Consider the following 17,509-nt stretch of genomic DNA (forward strand, 5'->3'; position numbering starts at 1 on the left):
GAGCACCGAAGCAGTGGTGTTTAACAAAGACCGAGACGGTGAACTCTTTTGAGAGCTAATGTTGGGACAGATAGCCAATTATTGTCCTGTAATCTCTCGTCACAGCATAGTCAGAAACTCCACATCTATTGACAGCATATGGAAAGCTATTCGTCTACATTACAGCTTTCAGTGCACCGGGGCTGTGTCTGAACTCCCCAAGTCAAAGCAATCCACCCCTGTCCGGACAAGGAGGTCATGTCCCCTTTGTAAATGTGCCGGCAGGCCTGATAATCACTTCCTCAGCAAATGTTCCTTTCTGCCCCCCCAAGATAAAATGTACATGGCAAAGTCGCGCCAGGTTTTGGGAGTGCAGGTCGAGACTGATGATGAGGTAGAGGAGTGTGTTAGTGGGGAGCCAGCGTCATCTAGTGGTGTGAAACGTGTAAACAGTCCCCTTACCTTGATGCCTTCCATGGACACTGACCTGTGCGTCTCACCGTTGATAGTGGGGCAACAGGCAACATGATGAGGGCCTCATGCGCGACCAGGCTGGGCGTCACTATCACAGGAAGTACGCAGTCCGCATTCTAAGCAGATGGCTCGTCCCTTGTGAAAGTATTGGGAGAGACACGGACACACTTCCAGAGAGATGGCCATGACCTCTATTTTGAGGGCCTCGTCATTGAGAATCTCGACTCTGACATCCTGGCTGGAATTTCCTTTATGGAAAAGAACGACGTCTCCATCAGACCAGCCAAACACCAAATCAGCTTGGGCGAGGATACATATACTGCTACGGCACCCTACAAACACCAATGGTCAGGCATGCCGTACGACGCGCACGTGCTCCGCACTCAGGATAAATCTACTGTGTGGCCAGGGGAGTACATCGAGCTCGAGCTGCCTCTTGAGATGTGCAATGTGGACTGTGAACTGACTGTTGAACCACATGTCGATGTCTCATGTGACCAGTCTGACACACAGCAGTGTCCTGCCCCAACTTTGCTACGGGGTGTGTCCGGGAAGATCCACGAGCTGCGGCTGGTCCAGAAAAGCCACCACCTATGCCGTGTCTGCGCCACATATGTCCTGTCACTCAGTGACGCCGCTGTGCCAGCTGATCCCCCCAATCCGGCCCCGGCGACCATGTCAGCCTTGTCCTCTGACCTTGTCACTCTGGGTCCAGATAACATCATGCCTGCTGACATCAGAGATGAGTTCCGCGCCCTGCATAGAGAGTTTGATGTAGTGTTTGATCCCCACTTTGAAGGATATAACGGCGTTGTGGGTCCGTTCCAGGCCAGGGTGAACATGGGACCTGTCCTACCTCTGCCCTTCATCAACAGGTCGGCCTGGCTTTCCATACAAGCAGAGTGCGCTGACCTCAGATGGAGTCTCATCGATGACGAGCGCAGAGACACTATCAGGGACGCTTTAACCCACTTATGTGTGGGTCTGTGCCCTCTCGACGGTCCCTTTGCTTTGATCAGGACTGACCCTGCCCCTGGTTTTGCTGCATTGGCAGGGGATGGGGCCCTCGCTATGCACAGACTAGTTGTTGAGGTGGGCAACGCCAAGAATGTCAATAAGAACCCAGTGGCGGAGAAGGCTGTTCAAGAGATTCAGGGGGAGATTCTTCGTCTCGATTCTAACTGTAGGGCTGTTACTCCCCTGTTACTCTCTGTTGCTACGGCCAACCTGAACAGTCGTGTTAGGTCGCGTGGATTGTCTGCCCGTGAAATGCTGCTTCAGCGGGACCAGTTCTCCCGTAGGCAGTTGCCTGTGGTCGACCAGGACCTCATCTTGAAACAACACTCGGAGCGTGTCACCAACCATCCGTACAGCATGAAGTCAAAGGTGCCCTCTGGTCGTGTGGCCGTGCGTCCCGCCATTCGACCTGGTGAACTGGTGTACCTGTATGGTGACTGGAATAAGTCAAAGGCCCGTGACAGGTACCTCGTCACGAGCGTGGATGGCTCATGGTGCAATATCCAGAAGTTCACGGGGTCTCAACTCCATCGCACCTCCTACAGGGTCAGGCTGGGTGACTGCTACAAAGTGGAAGGTCCCTCTATGGCCTGTGAACCCCTCGCAGACGATTTCACGTCTGATGAGGACTTGGACAACCCTGCCCCGCACTGCCCTGACATACCGCCAGCCATTGCCGAGCCCCCACCCGCACCTTGCCTGCCTTGTGATAACGATATGAGGCTGGGGGATGTGACTGGGCCTCCAGTCGAGGTCGAGCCTGGGGGGAGCTCCCCTGGTGAGTGTGTGCCTGCTCTTGCACCTGATGCTGCACCTCGACGCTCGGCGCGTCTCCGGCGCTTGCCACGGCATTTAGAGGACTTTGAACTTTAGGCCAGTTGTTTGTGTGTACTGGTGATAATGTTTTGTCTTACCTTACAGGCCTAGTTATATAGCCTGAGCTGTGATGTTGCCTGGCGCTCTGTGTTGTTATTGTTGTACTGTGAGTAGGGGGGGGGGTCTTTTTGGAAAAAAAGGGGTGACGCCAGTATTGGTTGTGGTTGCTATAGTTTCCAAGCCTCCCTTCCGGTCTGCCTGTGTTGTAGTCTCTGTTGTTCTTCCTGTTTTAACTAAATGGCTGCCGCGGCACGTTTCCATCTGCGTTGTGTGATTCATTGATGTTGTCTCTCATTACTGGCGTAGGGCACCTGCTTCGTGCGCTGGACCACTTCTTACAGGGTTACAAAGGAATCATTCAGTACCTGGAACAGGTAGTGTCTCTAGTTTGCCTTACTACACCAAAGTAATTTGTCAATGTGTGTTTTGTCAAAATAATGAAAATATTAATGTAATACAGTAAAAATTTTAATTTAATATGGACTTGTTGATGGAACTATGAAAATGTGCCATTATAGAATAGGTAATATAGTTATTTGAAAAGAAGTAACTGGCTAATTGCATTTGTCTGTGTTTTCTAATGTATTTCAGATTCAATCTCCTGATGCTCAAGGTGGCAGGGCTGTCCAGCAGGCCAAAGCAAGGAGGTTCTTCAGCACCGCCAGGGAGACTGTTGTGGTCCAGTTCTGTGGTTTCCTCCATGACATGCTCACCTATCTGAGCAACCTCTCCGCCTGTCTGCAAAGGTCAGCTGTCACCACTGCAGAGGCCCGCTACTCAGGCTGTGATACTGAAGTACAAAACAAGGTATGACCATCCTAAAGACCAACTTCTATCTAGAGCCCCAGACCCTTAAGAAGACCAGCTGGTGTGACATCAACAGCAGTCTTCAGTCCTCATGCCCAGACATTCTGGCTTTGGTAGACCTGGTGCTGTCCCTGCCTGCCCCCACAGCAGAGTGTGAGCGGGGTTTCAATGTAAGGAAGCAGGTGAAGACAGACTGGCGCCCTCTCAGACCTACTCCTGGTTCAGCTGTCTTCTCCAAGCATACAGGACTACAACCCCACCTGTGCTGTGGAGCTGTGGCACCAGGAGTCCATAAGCAGCAGAAGACCAGACTTCATGGACAAAAATAAGATGGGGGGGGGGGACTGAAAGGGAGGAGTCTAGTGAGGACGACTGACTCGGGGTGGGACCCATACTTTGAACCTGTACTTTGAAGTTCAATTTAAATGCATACAGGCATGTTATTTTGTTGCACTGTTTTATTATCAATACAAAATTAAATGCAATTAATTTTCACTTACAATCTGCTCTGACCACTGCTTTTATTCACCACCATAATGTGTTACCATGCAGATTAACTGTATGTATGACACACAACACAAAAATCTAATTTTATTTTTTGGCCGGTAAAAAAAGTTTGGCGGGTAGAAATGTTCACCTACCAGACATTTGGCTGGTGAACCAAAAAGTTAATTTCGGACCCTGCATGTGGCTGAGGGTACTGACCATCTGCAGCTTTGAGGGACATTCTGATGTTAATGGAGCCAACACACAGTCATGAAGCCCCACAGAGAGGCATCAAACCCAGCAGTGAACAAGAACCCCACACCTTTACAGATCATGTGACGACTACACATCAGATAGATGATGTCATTAACACACTGTCATGTTTTGTTCTTAGGGGGGCACAGTGATGAGCACACGTTGTGTGCTCAGAGAGCTGCAGAGGTCAATACATCTTTTTGTGTTGCCATAGTAGAGATGTGAGTGTGAACACACTGCCAGAGGAAGTGATGCCTCCTCCACTCCTACAGTATGTCTGTAATAGGAAGATGAAGTTGCTCTTCACCCCCGAACCTGTGGCCTCCACCTCTACATTTAAAAGATAGACAAGACCACTAGACCATGAACCTCTACACAGGGTTACCACCTCGCATTCATGTGTTCATACAAGCACATGTGTATTTAAGTTGTGTTTGATACACTACAATATAACCAGAACCAGTGCAGTATTTGTCAGGTGAAAACAGAGTTACACTGCAGACTGAAACAAGAAATATGAATTATAAATATATAGCTGGATATGGTCAGAAGGGAGGCCTTGCTATGCCTGTTAGACTATTTCACTTTTTTCTCTGAAAACAAAACTATATTGATGTGTGATGCACTGACAGGACCTCTTTGCTGGTGGATGTGCTCATGGGAAGTGGTTGACAGGAAGTAGGAAGTAGAAGCAGAGCTGGTTACTACACCTGCTTTGTTATTCCTCCAATCAGAGAAAACACCACCCAGGTTAGGATGTAGTGACTGCCATTAAAGTGGATGTAAATGAGGACTGAAGTGGTCCTGTGTTGAAGAGGTTTAGGAAGACTGACCTGAGAGTTTCCAGTCTACATTGTGGACTCCCCAGTCCAGCAGAGAGCAGCTTGACTCCTGAATCCTGCAGATCATTGTTACTCAGGTCCAGCTCTCTCACACTAGAGGAGGTGGAGCTGAGGACTGAGGACACAACTTCACAGCTTCTGTTTGACAGATTACAGGAACTCAACCTGAATGGACACACACACACACACACACACACACACACACACACACACACACACACACACACACACACACACACACACACACATGTATATCACTCTATCATATACTAATGGATCTAATACTTTTGATTTTACTACTTGTTTTCATCATGACAACAGTTTGGAGAGTACTATTACTGCTGCTACTTTTACTAGTAGTCCTACAATAACTACAATGGCTGTTTGTTATAACACAATTTGTACTACTACTGCTACTATTGTGACTACTAATACTATTGCTACTACTAGACTAATGCTACTGCTACTACTACTATTACTGCTTTTACTACTGCTGCTGATTCCACTACTACCTGCTTGTTTTATGATTACTGCTACTTAAAACTATTACAACGACAGTTTTGATAGCTGTAATTATTCTATCATTTTAATGTCTTTAATACTTTTGATTTTAGAACCTGTAACCCCAGTAACACTATCAATCATCAGTGGAATGAAACAATATTTTCTCACTAATGGAAAAATATAATCTATACACTTACAGAGCTGTACTGGAGGCTTTGACCACTGGCAGCAGCCTCAGAAGACCCTCCTCTGAAGCAGAGTATTTCTTCAGGTCAAACACCTCCAGCTCCTTTTCTGAAGACAGTAAGATGAAGACCAGAGCTGACCACTGAGCAGGAGAGAGATGGTCTGTGGAGAGTCTTCCTGATGTCAGGTACTGTTGGATCTCCTTCACTAGAGAATGGTCATTCAGTTCATTCAGACAGTGGAACAGATTGATGCTTCTCTCTGGAGAGAGATCCTCCCTGATCTTCTCCTGGATGTACAGGACTGTTTTCTTATTGGTCTTTAACTTATTTCCTGTCTTTCCCAGCAGGCCTCGTAGGAGATTCCAACTGCGCTCCAGTGAGAGGCCCAGGAGGAAGCGCAGGAACAAGTCCAGATGTCCGTTTGGACTCTCTAAGGCCTTGTCCACTGCTGTCTGGTAGAGGTCTGTTTTTTTACGTTCATCTCCAAGTGGTTTAGACCTGCAGGAGGTTGACTGGGTTTCTGACAGCAGATTGGCTTTAGTTTTGATGAATGAGAGAAAGACATAAAGAGCAGCCAGAAACTCCTGAATGCTCAGATGGACAAAGCAGAAGACCTTGTCCTGGTAGAGTCCACACTCCTCTTTAAAGATCTGTGTGAACACTCCTGAGTACACTGAGGCTGCTCTGATATCAATGCCACACTCTGTCAGGTCTGCTTCATAGAAGATCAGGTTGCCTTTCTTCAGCTGTTCAAAGGCCAGTTTCCCCAGAGACTCAATCATCTCCCTGCTCTCTGTATTCCAGTGTGGCTCTGTCTCGGATCTCCCATGATACTTCACATTCCCCTGGATGGACTGAACCACCAGGAAGTGGATGTACATCTCAGTCAGGGTCTTGGGCATCTCTCCTCTCTCATCTGTTCCCAACACGTGATCCAGAACTGTAGCAGTGATCCAACAGAAGACTGGGATGTGACACATGATGTGGAGGCTTCGTGATGTCTTGATGTGTGAGATGATTCTTCTGGCTTGCGCCTCATCTCTGAATCTCTTTCTGAAGTACTCCTCCTTCTGTGGATCAGTGAACCCTCTCACCTCCGTCACCATGTCAACCCACTCAGGAGGGATCTGATTGGCTGCTGCAGGCCGTGTGGTTATCCAGAGGCGAGCAGAGGGAAGCAGTTTCCCCTTGATGAGGTTTGTCAGCAGCACGTCCACTGAGGTGGACTTTGTGACATCAGTCCAGATCTCATTGTTCTGGAAGTCCAGAGGAAGTCGACACTCATCCAGACCGTCAAAGATGAACACAACTTGGAACTCGTCAAAGCTGCAGATTCCTTCTTCTTTTGTTTCAATAAAGAAGTGATGAAGAAGTCCCACCAAGCTGAACTTTTTATCTTTCAGCACATTCAGCTCTCTGAACGTAAATGGAAATGTGAAGTGTATATTGGGGTTGGTTTTGTTTTCAGCCCAGTCCAGAGTGAACTTCTGTGTTAAGACTGTTTTACCGATGCCAGCCACTCCCCTTGTCATCAATGTTCTGATTGGTTTATCTTGTCCAGGTAAGGGTTTAAAGATGTCCTCACATGTGATCAGTGTTTCTGGTCTCGCTGGTTTCCTGGATGCTGTTTCAATCTGCCTGACCTCATGTTCATTATTGACCTCTCCACTGCCTCCCTCCGTGATGTAGAGCTCTGTGTAGATCTGATTCAGAAGTGTTGACTCTCCTGGTTTAGCGATGCCCTCAAACAAACACTGAAACTTCTCCTTCAGAGCAGCTTTGAGGTTACTCCGGCACATGGGAACAAGGTTTTCTGAATAAACAAATAAACCAGGGAATCAGTGAATGGATGTTACTGTAATGTGAGAAACAGAAACTTTACCAAGCTCCATAGTATTACTTCAGCTCATCACTGGTGGATGGACAAGCAAGTCTGATTTAAGACAAACAATGAAGACATGTAATTAATTTATATAAAGGGTAGATTTATCCAAGTGCATTTCCACAAACAACCTGCTTCATTTCTACTGTAATAATATTTTGATGGTTGCTGTTCCAGCTCTTGTAGTAACCACGTATTAGTTAGGAGCTCTTTACTGGGATTATGGGGACAGTGATGATGTCTTAAAGAGGTTCTCTCTGGTATTATTGCTCTGATGTGAACCAATGTCATCAGCATTTTACACCCACATCATCCAACCAATAGCTTAACCAGATTATCCATTAGATTTCTTTTATTTACCATCCAAATGGAGATTGTCTGAACCTCCTTTGATAAATCTACATTTTCAACAGAGTTTGAAAATAGTTTCCTCTCCCACTTTGTCTCTATTGACCCTTTACATCACAGGTTCCCAACCTTGGGGTCGCCACGCCAAGCGGGGTCGCATTGAATTGAAATGGGGTTGCCTAAAATTTCTAGTAATTCATCAATACAAATAATAATTATTATGATAATAAAAACAACACACACGATTTAAAACAACTCACTTCCCCTCATAAAAATCGAGTTCTCGGCATATCTTGATTCACACCATCACACGTGACCAATGTGCAGATTCCCAATCTCAAACAAATAGCGAGCGAAGTTTGTAAGCAAATCAGAGCGATGGAAAATGGAAAGATTTCTTCGCCCACCTGTGCCCTCCACATCTTTGAGTGAAACGGAGAAACTGACACCAAAAAGAAAGAGAAAACACGATGAACCCTTCCTTCAGTTTGGATTTACTAGCATAACTGAACACAACGAGGAAAGGCCGCATGTCTGCTGTGTGGTAACGTCCTGTCTATGGACAGCATGAAACCCAACAAGCTCAAGAGACATTTTGAGACACGGCATAAAGAATATGTAGGCAAACCAAAACCTTTCTTTGAAAAGAAATATGCTGAGCTGAATAAGCAGCGAGTGTACTTCAGAAAGACAACGACTGTCAGTGAGTGAGCCTTGAAAGCATCTTTTGAGGTGGACGAGTGTCTTGTTGCAAAGGCTATGAAGCCACATACCATCGCTGAGACTTTGATATTGCCAGCTGCCATTGAAATGGTAAAAACGATGTGTGGGGAGGGAGAAGTGCAAAAACTGAAGACAATACCATCGTCTGATAACACAGTGAAAAGAAGGATAGATGCCATCGCTAGTGACCAAGAGAGCACACTAACAGACCGACTACGAAATTCCCCAGCCTATGTTCTACAAACGGATGTCAGCACAGAAGGGAGAAATGCCCAGGCTTTGACATTTGTTCATTATATGCAGGAGAATGCTATTCACCAGGGTATTTTGTACCGTCTCCCTCTTCCTGAACAAGAGACTGCCAAGGCAATGTACCATGTCTCCACAACTATATGGAGACAACAACATTCCATGGGAGCGTATGGTAGGGTTTTGTACAGATGGGGCTCCGTCTATGGCGGGGCGGCGAGCAGGCCTACGTACGTTAATCGTGGAACTGGCGCCCTCTGTCGTGTGGAATCACTGCATGATTCATCGTGAGCGACTGGCATCTAAGGAACTGAGTGTGCCCATCACAGACGTTCTGCAGCAGGTTGAAGCCATGGTGAACCACATCAAACCACATCCACTGCGTGCAGGTCTACTTGCTAAACTATGTGGTGATGTGGGCTCTGAACACGACAACTTGCTCTTTCACACAGAGGCAGGGTGGTTGTGGAGAGGGAGGGTGCTGGAGCCATTTTTAAGTTGAGAAATGAACTGTTGGTGTTTTTCATTGATGTGAAAAAAAACCAAACAGATTTTGTCGACTTTCTGTGTGACCAGCAAAAAATGCTCCTCTTGCGTATGTAACGGATATCTCTGGAAAACTTAATGAACTGAAGATAAGCATGCAGGGAAAAACAAGAATATCGTGCAGATGAGTGACCGTGCTGATGGATTCAGGAGGAAACTCACATTGTGGAGAGAAAGCCTTCCAAAAGCAAACGTCACCCCTTTCCCCCAGCTGAGCAAGTTTCTAACAGACACGGCATCGATGACCAGTGCTCCGCAAAGATGATGTGCCAGCCCCTGAAACGCCTACAAGAGCACTTTCCCACTTACTTTCCAGACTTGGATATGTCCAAGTTTGACTGGGTGAGGGACCCATTCCACTGTGCTGCAGGCTCGGTGGACCCACCTGCCACTGCTACTGAACAGCTGATTGAACTGAGCTGTGACAGAACACAACAGGGACCGCATTCACGAGTGGCGATGGAGGAATTCTGGTTTGGAGCAACAGAAGAGTACCCAGAGATCTCACAGTGTGCTTTAAATCTGTTGGCTCCTTTTGGGAACACATATTGCAAAAACAAATACCGGTGTGAGTTCCACTTGGAAAAGGAGAAGGAAAAGCAGAGATTAAGAGGAAAGGAATGGAGATATGGCAGACAAGGTGGGAGGAAGACCAGAAAGGAAGGGGGTATTACAAAAGAAAAGAAGAAGAAGAAGAAGAAGAAGAAGAAGAAGAAGAAGAAGAAGAAGGAAAGACATACTTGTGTAAAGTGGATTTAGTGCTCTTGTGTGCATGAAGTCAAAGCAGTGTTGGTGAGTGGATGTAGCTGCAGAGATGAGATGCACTCTGTCTACTACACCACCCAACTTTGAAAGGCTGCAGCGAGATGTGCAAGCTCAACTGCCCCATTAAATATCTGAGCGACACCAACCATGGGTCCTGTGGGAGGGGGCTCTGAGCAGTCTGAGTATGTGTGTGTGTGTGTGTGTGTGTGTGTGTGTGTGTGTGTGTGTGTGTGTGTGTGTGTGTGTAATTTTCATATGGTTTTTTTCCCCTTATTTGTATATTGTGTTTGTATTGTGTGTGGGAAAAAGTAGATGACTCATAAAAAACTTAATAACAAAAAAAGAGACACCAATCATAAAACACAAAACACCTAATAAATATACAGAGTTGTCATGGGTAGAGCCTACATGTGGTCTAAAATGAACATTTTCTTGCAGCAAATTAATTCTGGTGTAATTGTAGAGTGTCTGGGGTCAGTGGAGGTTAGTGACTTCAAAGTGGGGTGACGAGCCAGAACAGGTTGGGACCCCTGCTTTACATGATGTTGAGGCTTTGGAATAAAGAGTCTCTTACTGCTCTCCAGACGGGCAGCCAGCTCCTCCTGCTTCATACTCCTCAGGAAGTGCTGGGTGATCTTCAGAAGTGCCTCTCTGGTACTCCTGCTCTGCTCCTCCTCTTCCCTCTGTCTCCCTAAGCACTCTGGGTAATCTGAACTCAGAACCTTCTGGAACCTCTTCAGCTCCTTCTTCACAAAAGTGACAATGTTCTCCTCAAGCAGCTGGAAATGAGTCAGTATGTGAATTAAAGTTTCATGTTAAAGTCATGGAACAAAACATCAAGCCCATCTGTCACTGATTAAAAACCACTGGTGTGAACAGTGGAGCATGAAGACCATCATGACCAGAATGATGTTTTTCATTTCATCTGTAGGTGAAGTAAAAGCTGTTCATGTACATTTACACACCATAAATATGGAGTCCAGGTCTGTTTGATGCTCCTGGACAGACTGACCACTGAGAACCTCTGACCTCTCCTGGTGGTCTCTGTGGAGAACACATGACATGTTAGGTCTCTAGACACACACACACACACACACACACACACACACACACACACACACACACACACACACACACACACACAGGAGGTTACAGGTGTTGTGTAGTGATGGATGCAGGTAGAAACACAAGGTGAACACCACTGTAAATACTGATGTGGTTATTAGATGAGATGTTCTGAGAGAAGAAACTGAACCAGCAGAAGGTTCAGACCAATTCCATGTGTCATGACTTGTTACTACCTCTGTCTGTTCAGTAGAGTCTGATAACAACCAAACCATCTGTTCATATCAGCTGTTCAATTCTGACCTCTGTTCAGTAGAGGGGTGTCCATCTTTGAAATTAATAAATCGTCCTATAGAGTGGTCACTCTTCATGGACACACAGCTGGGTGCAGGGGGGTCTGGTCTCTCCTGATGGGTCCTGCTAGAAACAGAGGAAGACTATTTACACTACCGTTCAAAAGTTTGGGATCACCCAAACAATTTTGTGTTTTCCATGAAAAGTCACACTTATTCACCACCATATGTTGTGAAATGAATAGAAAATAGAGTCAAGACATTGACAAGGTTAGAAATAATGATTTGTATTTGAAATAAGATTTTTTTTACATCAAACTTTGCTTTCGTCAAAGAATCCTCCATTTGCAGCAATTACAGCATTGCAGACCTTTGGCATTCTAGCTGTTAATTTGTTGAGGTAATCTGGAGAAATTGCACCCCACGCTTCCAGAAGCAGCTCCCACAAGTTGGATTGGTTGGATGGGCACTTCTTTGAGCAGATTGAGTTTCTGGAGCATCACATTTGTGGGGTCAATTAAACGCTCAAAATGGCCAGAAAAAGAGAACTTTCATCTGAAACTCGACAGTCTATTCTTGTTCTTAGAAATGAAGGCTATTCCATGCGAGAAATTGCTAAGAAATTGAAGATTTCCTACACCGGTGTGTACTACTCCCTTCAGAGGACAGCACAAACAGGCTCTAACAGGTACTATTTAATGAAGATGCCAGTTGGGGACCTGTGAGGCGTCTGTTTCTCAAACTAGAGACTCTAATGTACTTATCTTCTTGCTCAGTTGTGCAACGCGGCCTCCCACTTCTTTTTCTACTCTGGTTAGAGCCTGTTTGTGCTGTCCTCTGAAGGGAGTAGTACACACCGGTGTAGGAAATCTTCAATTTCTTAGCAATTTCTCGCATGGAATAGCCTTCATTTCTAAGAACAAGAATAGACTGTCGAGTTTCAGATGAAAGTTCTCTTTTTCTGGCCATTTTGAGCGTTTAATTGACCCCACAAATGTGATGCTCCAGAAACTCAATCTGCTCAAAGAAGTGCCCATCCAACCAATCCAACTTGTGGGAGCTGCTTCTGGAAGCGTGGGGTGCAATTTCTCCAGATTACCTCAACAAATTAACAGCTAGAATGCCAAAGGTCTGCAATGCTGTAATTGCTGCAAATGGAGGATTCTTTGACGAAAGCAAAGTTTGATGTAAAAAAAATCTTATTTCAAATACAAATCATTATTTTTAACCTTGTCAATGTCTTGACTCTATTTTCTATTCATTTCACAACATATGGTGGTGAATAAGTGTGACTTTTCATGGAAAACACGAAATTGTTTGGGTGATCCCAAACTTTTGAACGGTAGTGTAATAAGTCTTGTTCTGAAGATGTATTAAGTAGGTATGGGTCAGAACAGTCGACTACTGTGTCAGCTTTTGTATGTTTAGATGTGAGGTTTTTATCTTGTGTCAGTCCATCAAACTTTATTTGAATCCCATCTTTCATACAGGTTAGTGCAGTTCAAAGTGCTTCACACATGACTGACAAGCCCATAACAACACACAACAATCTGACACAACCTGACAATAAGGAACATATATACACTTGAATAAAAGCTAGACAAATAAACCAGATAACATAGATTAAAAGGACAAAACTAAACAAAGACAAGTAAAATTGATAAAAACATGATAATATTAATAATAATAAAATAACAACATAAATACAATCTAATAAGTGAGTGAGATAAAGTAAATCAGTAGATTGTGGATCTTTTATAATGATGTTCCTGATGGATCTGACTAGCTTTTCTTAATCTCTTAAAGTAATTAAATAGATGAGCCAGCTATATGTAGATTAGTGCTACGTCAGTTTGGCAAATGACTTTTCTGAGAGGGAATCGCTGGTTGTTAGTAAGCAGCGTGTTACTGGTAGGGACACATTATGGTTGTTCGAGTGAACGCACTGATCTTGTCCGCCAGGTGAGGAAGGTGCTTGTCTCGGCCTTGAAGCTGAAGATTTAATTCATTCAGCTTTCAAGTATATCGCTGAGATAGGACAGGTTCATCAGAAATTGTTCTTCACTAAACTTGTTTGCAACTCCATGCATACCCTCCTCCTCCAGAAACACCCGCATTTCCTCTCTGAGCTGAAAGACTCCCGACAACACTTCACCTCGCGAGAGCCACCTAGCGTCGCTGTGAAACACCACAGCTGAATGTTCAGCTCCCATCTCCCCACAAAGTGCAGAGAACAGCCGTGCTCTCAGGGGTCTTGTTTTGATGACACTGACCACGTAACAACATGGGTCAAAACCTGGTTTAGGTCCGGGCTAATCAGTCTTGATGCTAGCGCTGCTGTGTGTATGACACAGTGCGTCCATTGTGCGTTTGGCGAGACCCTCTTGATTAGTGGCTGCAGTCCCTTCGTTTTCCCTGCCGTGGTCTGTGCACCATCCGTGCAAACGCCCGCCCAGTTCTCCCATTTCAGCCCAGGTTCTGTCAGGTACCAGTCCAGAAGCCTGAACAGCTCATCAGCCGTTCTGTACTTGGGACGTACCTGCAGAACAGCAAGTCCTCACACAGTGGCTCTGACGTGACAAAGCCAACACGAGCAATAAACAAGCAGTCTTTACTGCTGTCAGTAGCCTCGTCCACTAGCAAGGTGAAACGTTTGTCTTTCAGTCTTTCAGCGAGTTGTTCTTCAAGGTCATTTGAAAGGTCGCATATACGTCTTGCAACTGTGCCATTGGACAGAGGGACAGCCTTCAGTTTTGTGGCGCTTGTCTCATCAAACATAGTTGACTCCATATCTAAAGCCACGGGAAGTATGAGCTCCTCTGCTATTGTGTGTGGTTTCTTGCACTGGGCAGTTGTGTATGTGACTTTGTGTGACGCCATTAGTGCTTTGTTGTTCACTGATGCAGGACTTACAAAGCCATGCTCCTGCTGACGGTATGCACCAAGTCTTCTCTGACAGAACTCCAGTGGCTTGTTGACATGACCGGGGTGTAATGTCTCTAAGTGTCTTCTTCGTGTGTTTGGTCTCACAGTACCAGCTGCCAGAGTTTTCACACATAAAATACACACTGGTCTCTCCTCATCTGCCACCACATTCACTGTGAACCCAGGAGCAAGACAGGCTTCGTCACATTGTCTTAACTTGGTTTTTGGTTGATTACCGTCAGTGAAGCACTTTGTCTTGTTTGTCTCGGAAGCATCTCCTGTCTTTCTTTTCGTCCCTGTCAAACGTCTCTCCATTCTGAGAACCTACAGACTCTGTCTCATGAAAGCAGGTTTTGTTGATTGTTCCACCGTGAAAAAGATTCGGACGTCAAAACAGTAGTTCCAGTCTACATTCCCCACCGGTCACACATGTGACCCCTGTCATACCCATGTGCCCCCCAGGGGGGCGCCACACACTTTGAGAAACGCTGGGTTAAAGGAAGTATTGTAAATGCTCATAGGTATCAGGAAAACACAAATCTTGCCATAAGGAGAGCGTCCTGACTGGCTGCATCACCGCCTGGCATGGGAACTGTCCTGCCCACAACCACAAAACCCTGCAGAGGGTTGTGGGACGGCCCAGGACTTCAGAGGATGTGGGTTTCCCTCCATCCAGGACATATATAACGGACGCTGTGTCAGCAAAGCCTGCACAATCATCAAACATCCCAGCCACCCCAACTATGGACTGTTCCAGCTGCTACCGTCAGGCAAGCGGTACCGCAGCCTCAAAGCCCGGACCAGTAGAACCCGGAACAGCTTTTTCACCAAGCAACCAGGCTTTTGAACAACGAACATTAACGACACTAAGCCTGGTGCCGGACTGACTGGTGCTGACCTATGGTCTGCAGCGGATCATCAGTTTACATCAGTTTACACACACACACACACACACACACACACACACACATACACACACACACAATTTTGCATACAAAAATACACAATATGCAAACTACACACACATAGGCACATTTATCAAGGTAGAGCCAACACACACACAGCACCTTACACACCCCACACACTACGTATTATTATTATTACTGCTTTCTGTGTTGTTTTGTTGTTATGTTATTGGTGTTGTTGCTGCAGTGTTGAGGAGCCGAAACATCAGAATTTTACTCTCTTGTACTTACAGAGGCAACAATAAAGGATTTTGAAAGAAGACAATTTAGTATTGGAACAAAGACAAAAGTCATTTGAAATATTTTGGATCACCTTGCCTTCACCAATTCACCACATCAGCACAGTAAATATTGTCAATAATCATCACGCTGTGATGAATGGGACACACACCCAAAGAGAACATCTCTGTTGGACATTGTTATTGGACACGTGAAGAGAACAGTACTGCCCCTCCAATGCAAGAGAGGAACAAGAACTTTGGTTTTAACTGATGGTCACTACAGATGTGACCATAGACCTCACCTCTGTTCAGTAGAGGGGCGTCCATCTCTGAATGTAAGAGGTGGATCCATAGACCAGCCACTCTTCATGGACACACAGCTGGGTATAGGGGGGTCTGCTCTCTCCTGTTCTCTTTTTTCATTTCCCCCCCTTTTTCTCCGAATTTTACTTGGCCCCCCCTCTTCCGAGTCGTCCCGGTCGCTGCTCCGCCCCCTCTTCAGAGCCGGGGAGGGCTGCAGACTAGAGCCGGGTCTCTCGTGGTGGGTCCTGCTAGAAACAGAGGAAGACTATTTAATAAGTCTTGTTCTGAAGATGTATTAAGTAGGTATGGGTCAGAACAGTCGACTACTGTGTCAGCTTTTGTATGTTTAGATGTGAGGTTTTTATCTTGTGTCAGTCCATCAAACTTTATTTGAATCCCATCTTTCATACAGGTTAGTGCAGTTCAAAGTGCTTCACACATGACTGATAAGCCCATAACAACACACAACAATCTGACACAACCTGACAATAATGAACATATATACACTTGAATAAAAGGTAGACAAATAAACCAGATAACATAGTTTAAAAGGACAAAACTAAACAAAGACAAGTAAAATTGATAAAAACATGATAATATTAATAATAATAAAATAACAACATAAATACAATCTAATAAGTGAGTGAGATAAAGTAAATCAGTAGATTGTAGATCTTTTATAATGATGTTCCTGATGGATCTGACTAGCTTTTCTTAATCTCTTAAAGTAATTAAATAGATGAGCCAGCTATATGTAGATTAGTGCTACGTCAGTTTGGCAAAGGACTTTTCTGAGAGGGAATCGCTGGTTGTTAGTAAGCAGCGTGTTACTTGTAGGGACACATTATGGTTGTTGGAGTGAACGCACTGATCTTGTCCGCCAGGTGAGGAAGGTGCTTGTCTCGGCCTTGAAGCTGAAGATTTAATTCATTCAGCTTTCAAATATATCGCTGAGATAGGACAGGTTCATCAGAAATTGTTCTTCACTAAACTTGTTTGCAACTCCATGCATACCCTCCTCCTCCAGAAACACCCGCATTTCCTCTCTGAGCTGAAAGACTCCCGACAACACTTCACCTCGCGAGAGCCACCTAGCGTCGCTGTGAAACACCACAGCTGAATGTTCAGCTCCCATCTCCCCACAAAGTGCAGAGAACAGCCGTGCTCTCAGGGGTCTTGTTTTGATGACACTGACCACATAACAACATGGGTCAAAACCTGGTTTAGGTCCGGGCTAATCAGTCTTGATGCTAGCGCTGCTCTGTGTATGACACAGTGCGTCCATTGTGCGTTTGGCGAGACCCTCTTGATTAGTGGCTGCAGTCCCTTCGTTTTCCCTGCCGTGGTCTGTGCACCATCCGTGCAAACGCCCGCACAGTTCTCCCATTTCAGCCCAGGTTCTGTCAGGTACCAGTCCAGAAGCCTGAACAGCTCATCAGCCGTCCTGTACTTGGGACGTACCTGCAGCACAGCAAGTCCTCACACAGTGGCTCTGACGTGACAAAGCCAACACGAGCAATAAACAAGCAGTCTTTACTGCTGTCAGTAGCCTCGTCCACTAGCAAGGTGAAAGTTTGTCTTTCAGTTTTTCAGCGAGTTGTTCTTCAAGGTCATTTGAAAGGTCGCATATACGTCTTGCAACTGTGCCATTGGACAGAGGGACAGCCTTCAGTTTTGTGGCGCTTGTCTCATCAAACATAGTTGACGCCATATCTAAAGCCACGGGAAGTATGAGCTCCTCTGCTATTGTGTGTGGTTTCTTGCACTGGGCAGTTGTGTATGTGACTTTGTGTGAC

General features: G+C 45.5%; 1 protein-coding gene across 4 annotated transcripts in view; it reads right to left on the reverse strand.

The window, feature by feature from the left end:
- Nucleotides 1-15,957, reverse strand: part of LOC130126138 (NACHT, LRR and PYD domains-containing protein 12-like) — a 29,177-nt gene extending 13,220 nt beyond the window's left edge. For 3 of the 4 annotated variants that reach the window (XM_056295509.1, XM_056295510.1, XM_056295512.1), the window contains exons 1-6: nt 15,713-15,957; nt 11,310-11,426; nt 10,907-10,985; nt 10,516-10,720; nt 5,438-7,241; nt 4,728-4,901 (exon numbers count right to left, since the gene is read on the reverse strand). In XM_056295509.1, coding sequence (XP_056151484.1) covers nt 4,728-4,901; nt 5,438-7,241; nt 10,516-10,720; nt 10,907-10,985; nt 11,310-11,426; nt 15,713-15,780 — 2,447 coding nt within the window. In that variant the 5' untranslated portion in view covers nt 15,781-15,957. Of the gene's footprint in view, nt 1-3,607; nt 4,225-4,727; nt 4,902-5,437; nt 7,242-10,515; nt 10,721-10,906; nt 10,986-11,309; nt 11,427-15,712 lie in introns of those variants that run through there. The other variant, XM_056295511.1, reaches the window with a different exon arrangement.
- Between the last annotated feature and the right edge of the window lie 1,552 nt (nt 15,958-17,509).

This window comes from Lampris incognitus, chromosome 16, assembly GCF_029633865.1.
Source record: "Lampris incognitus isolate fLamInc1 chromosome 16, fLamInc1.hap2, whole genome shotgun sequence".
Lineage (NCBI taxonomy): Eukaryota > Metazoa > Chordata > Actinopteri > Lampriformes > Lampridae > Lampris > Lampris incognitus.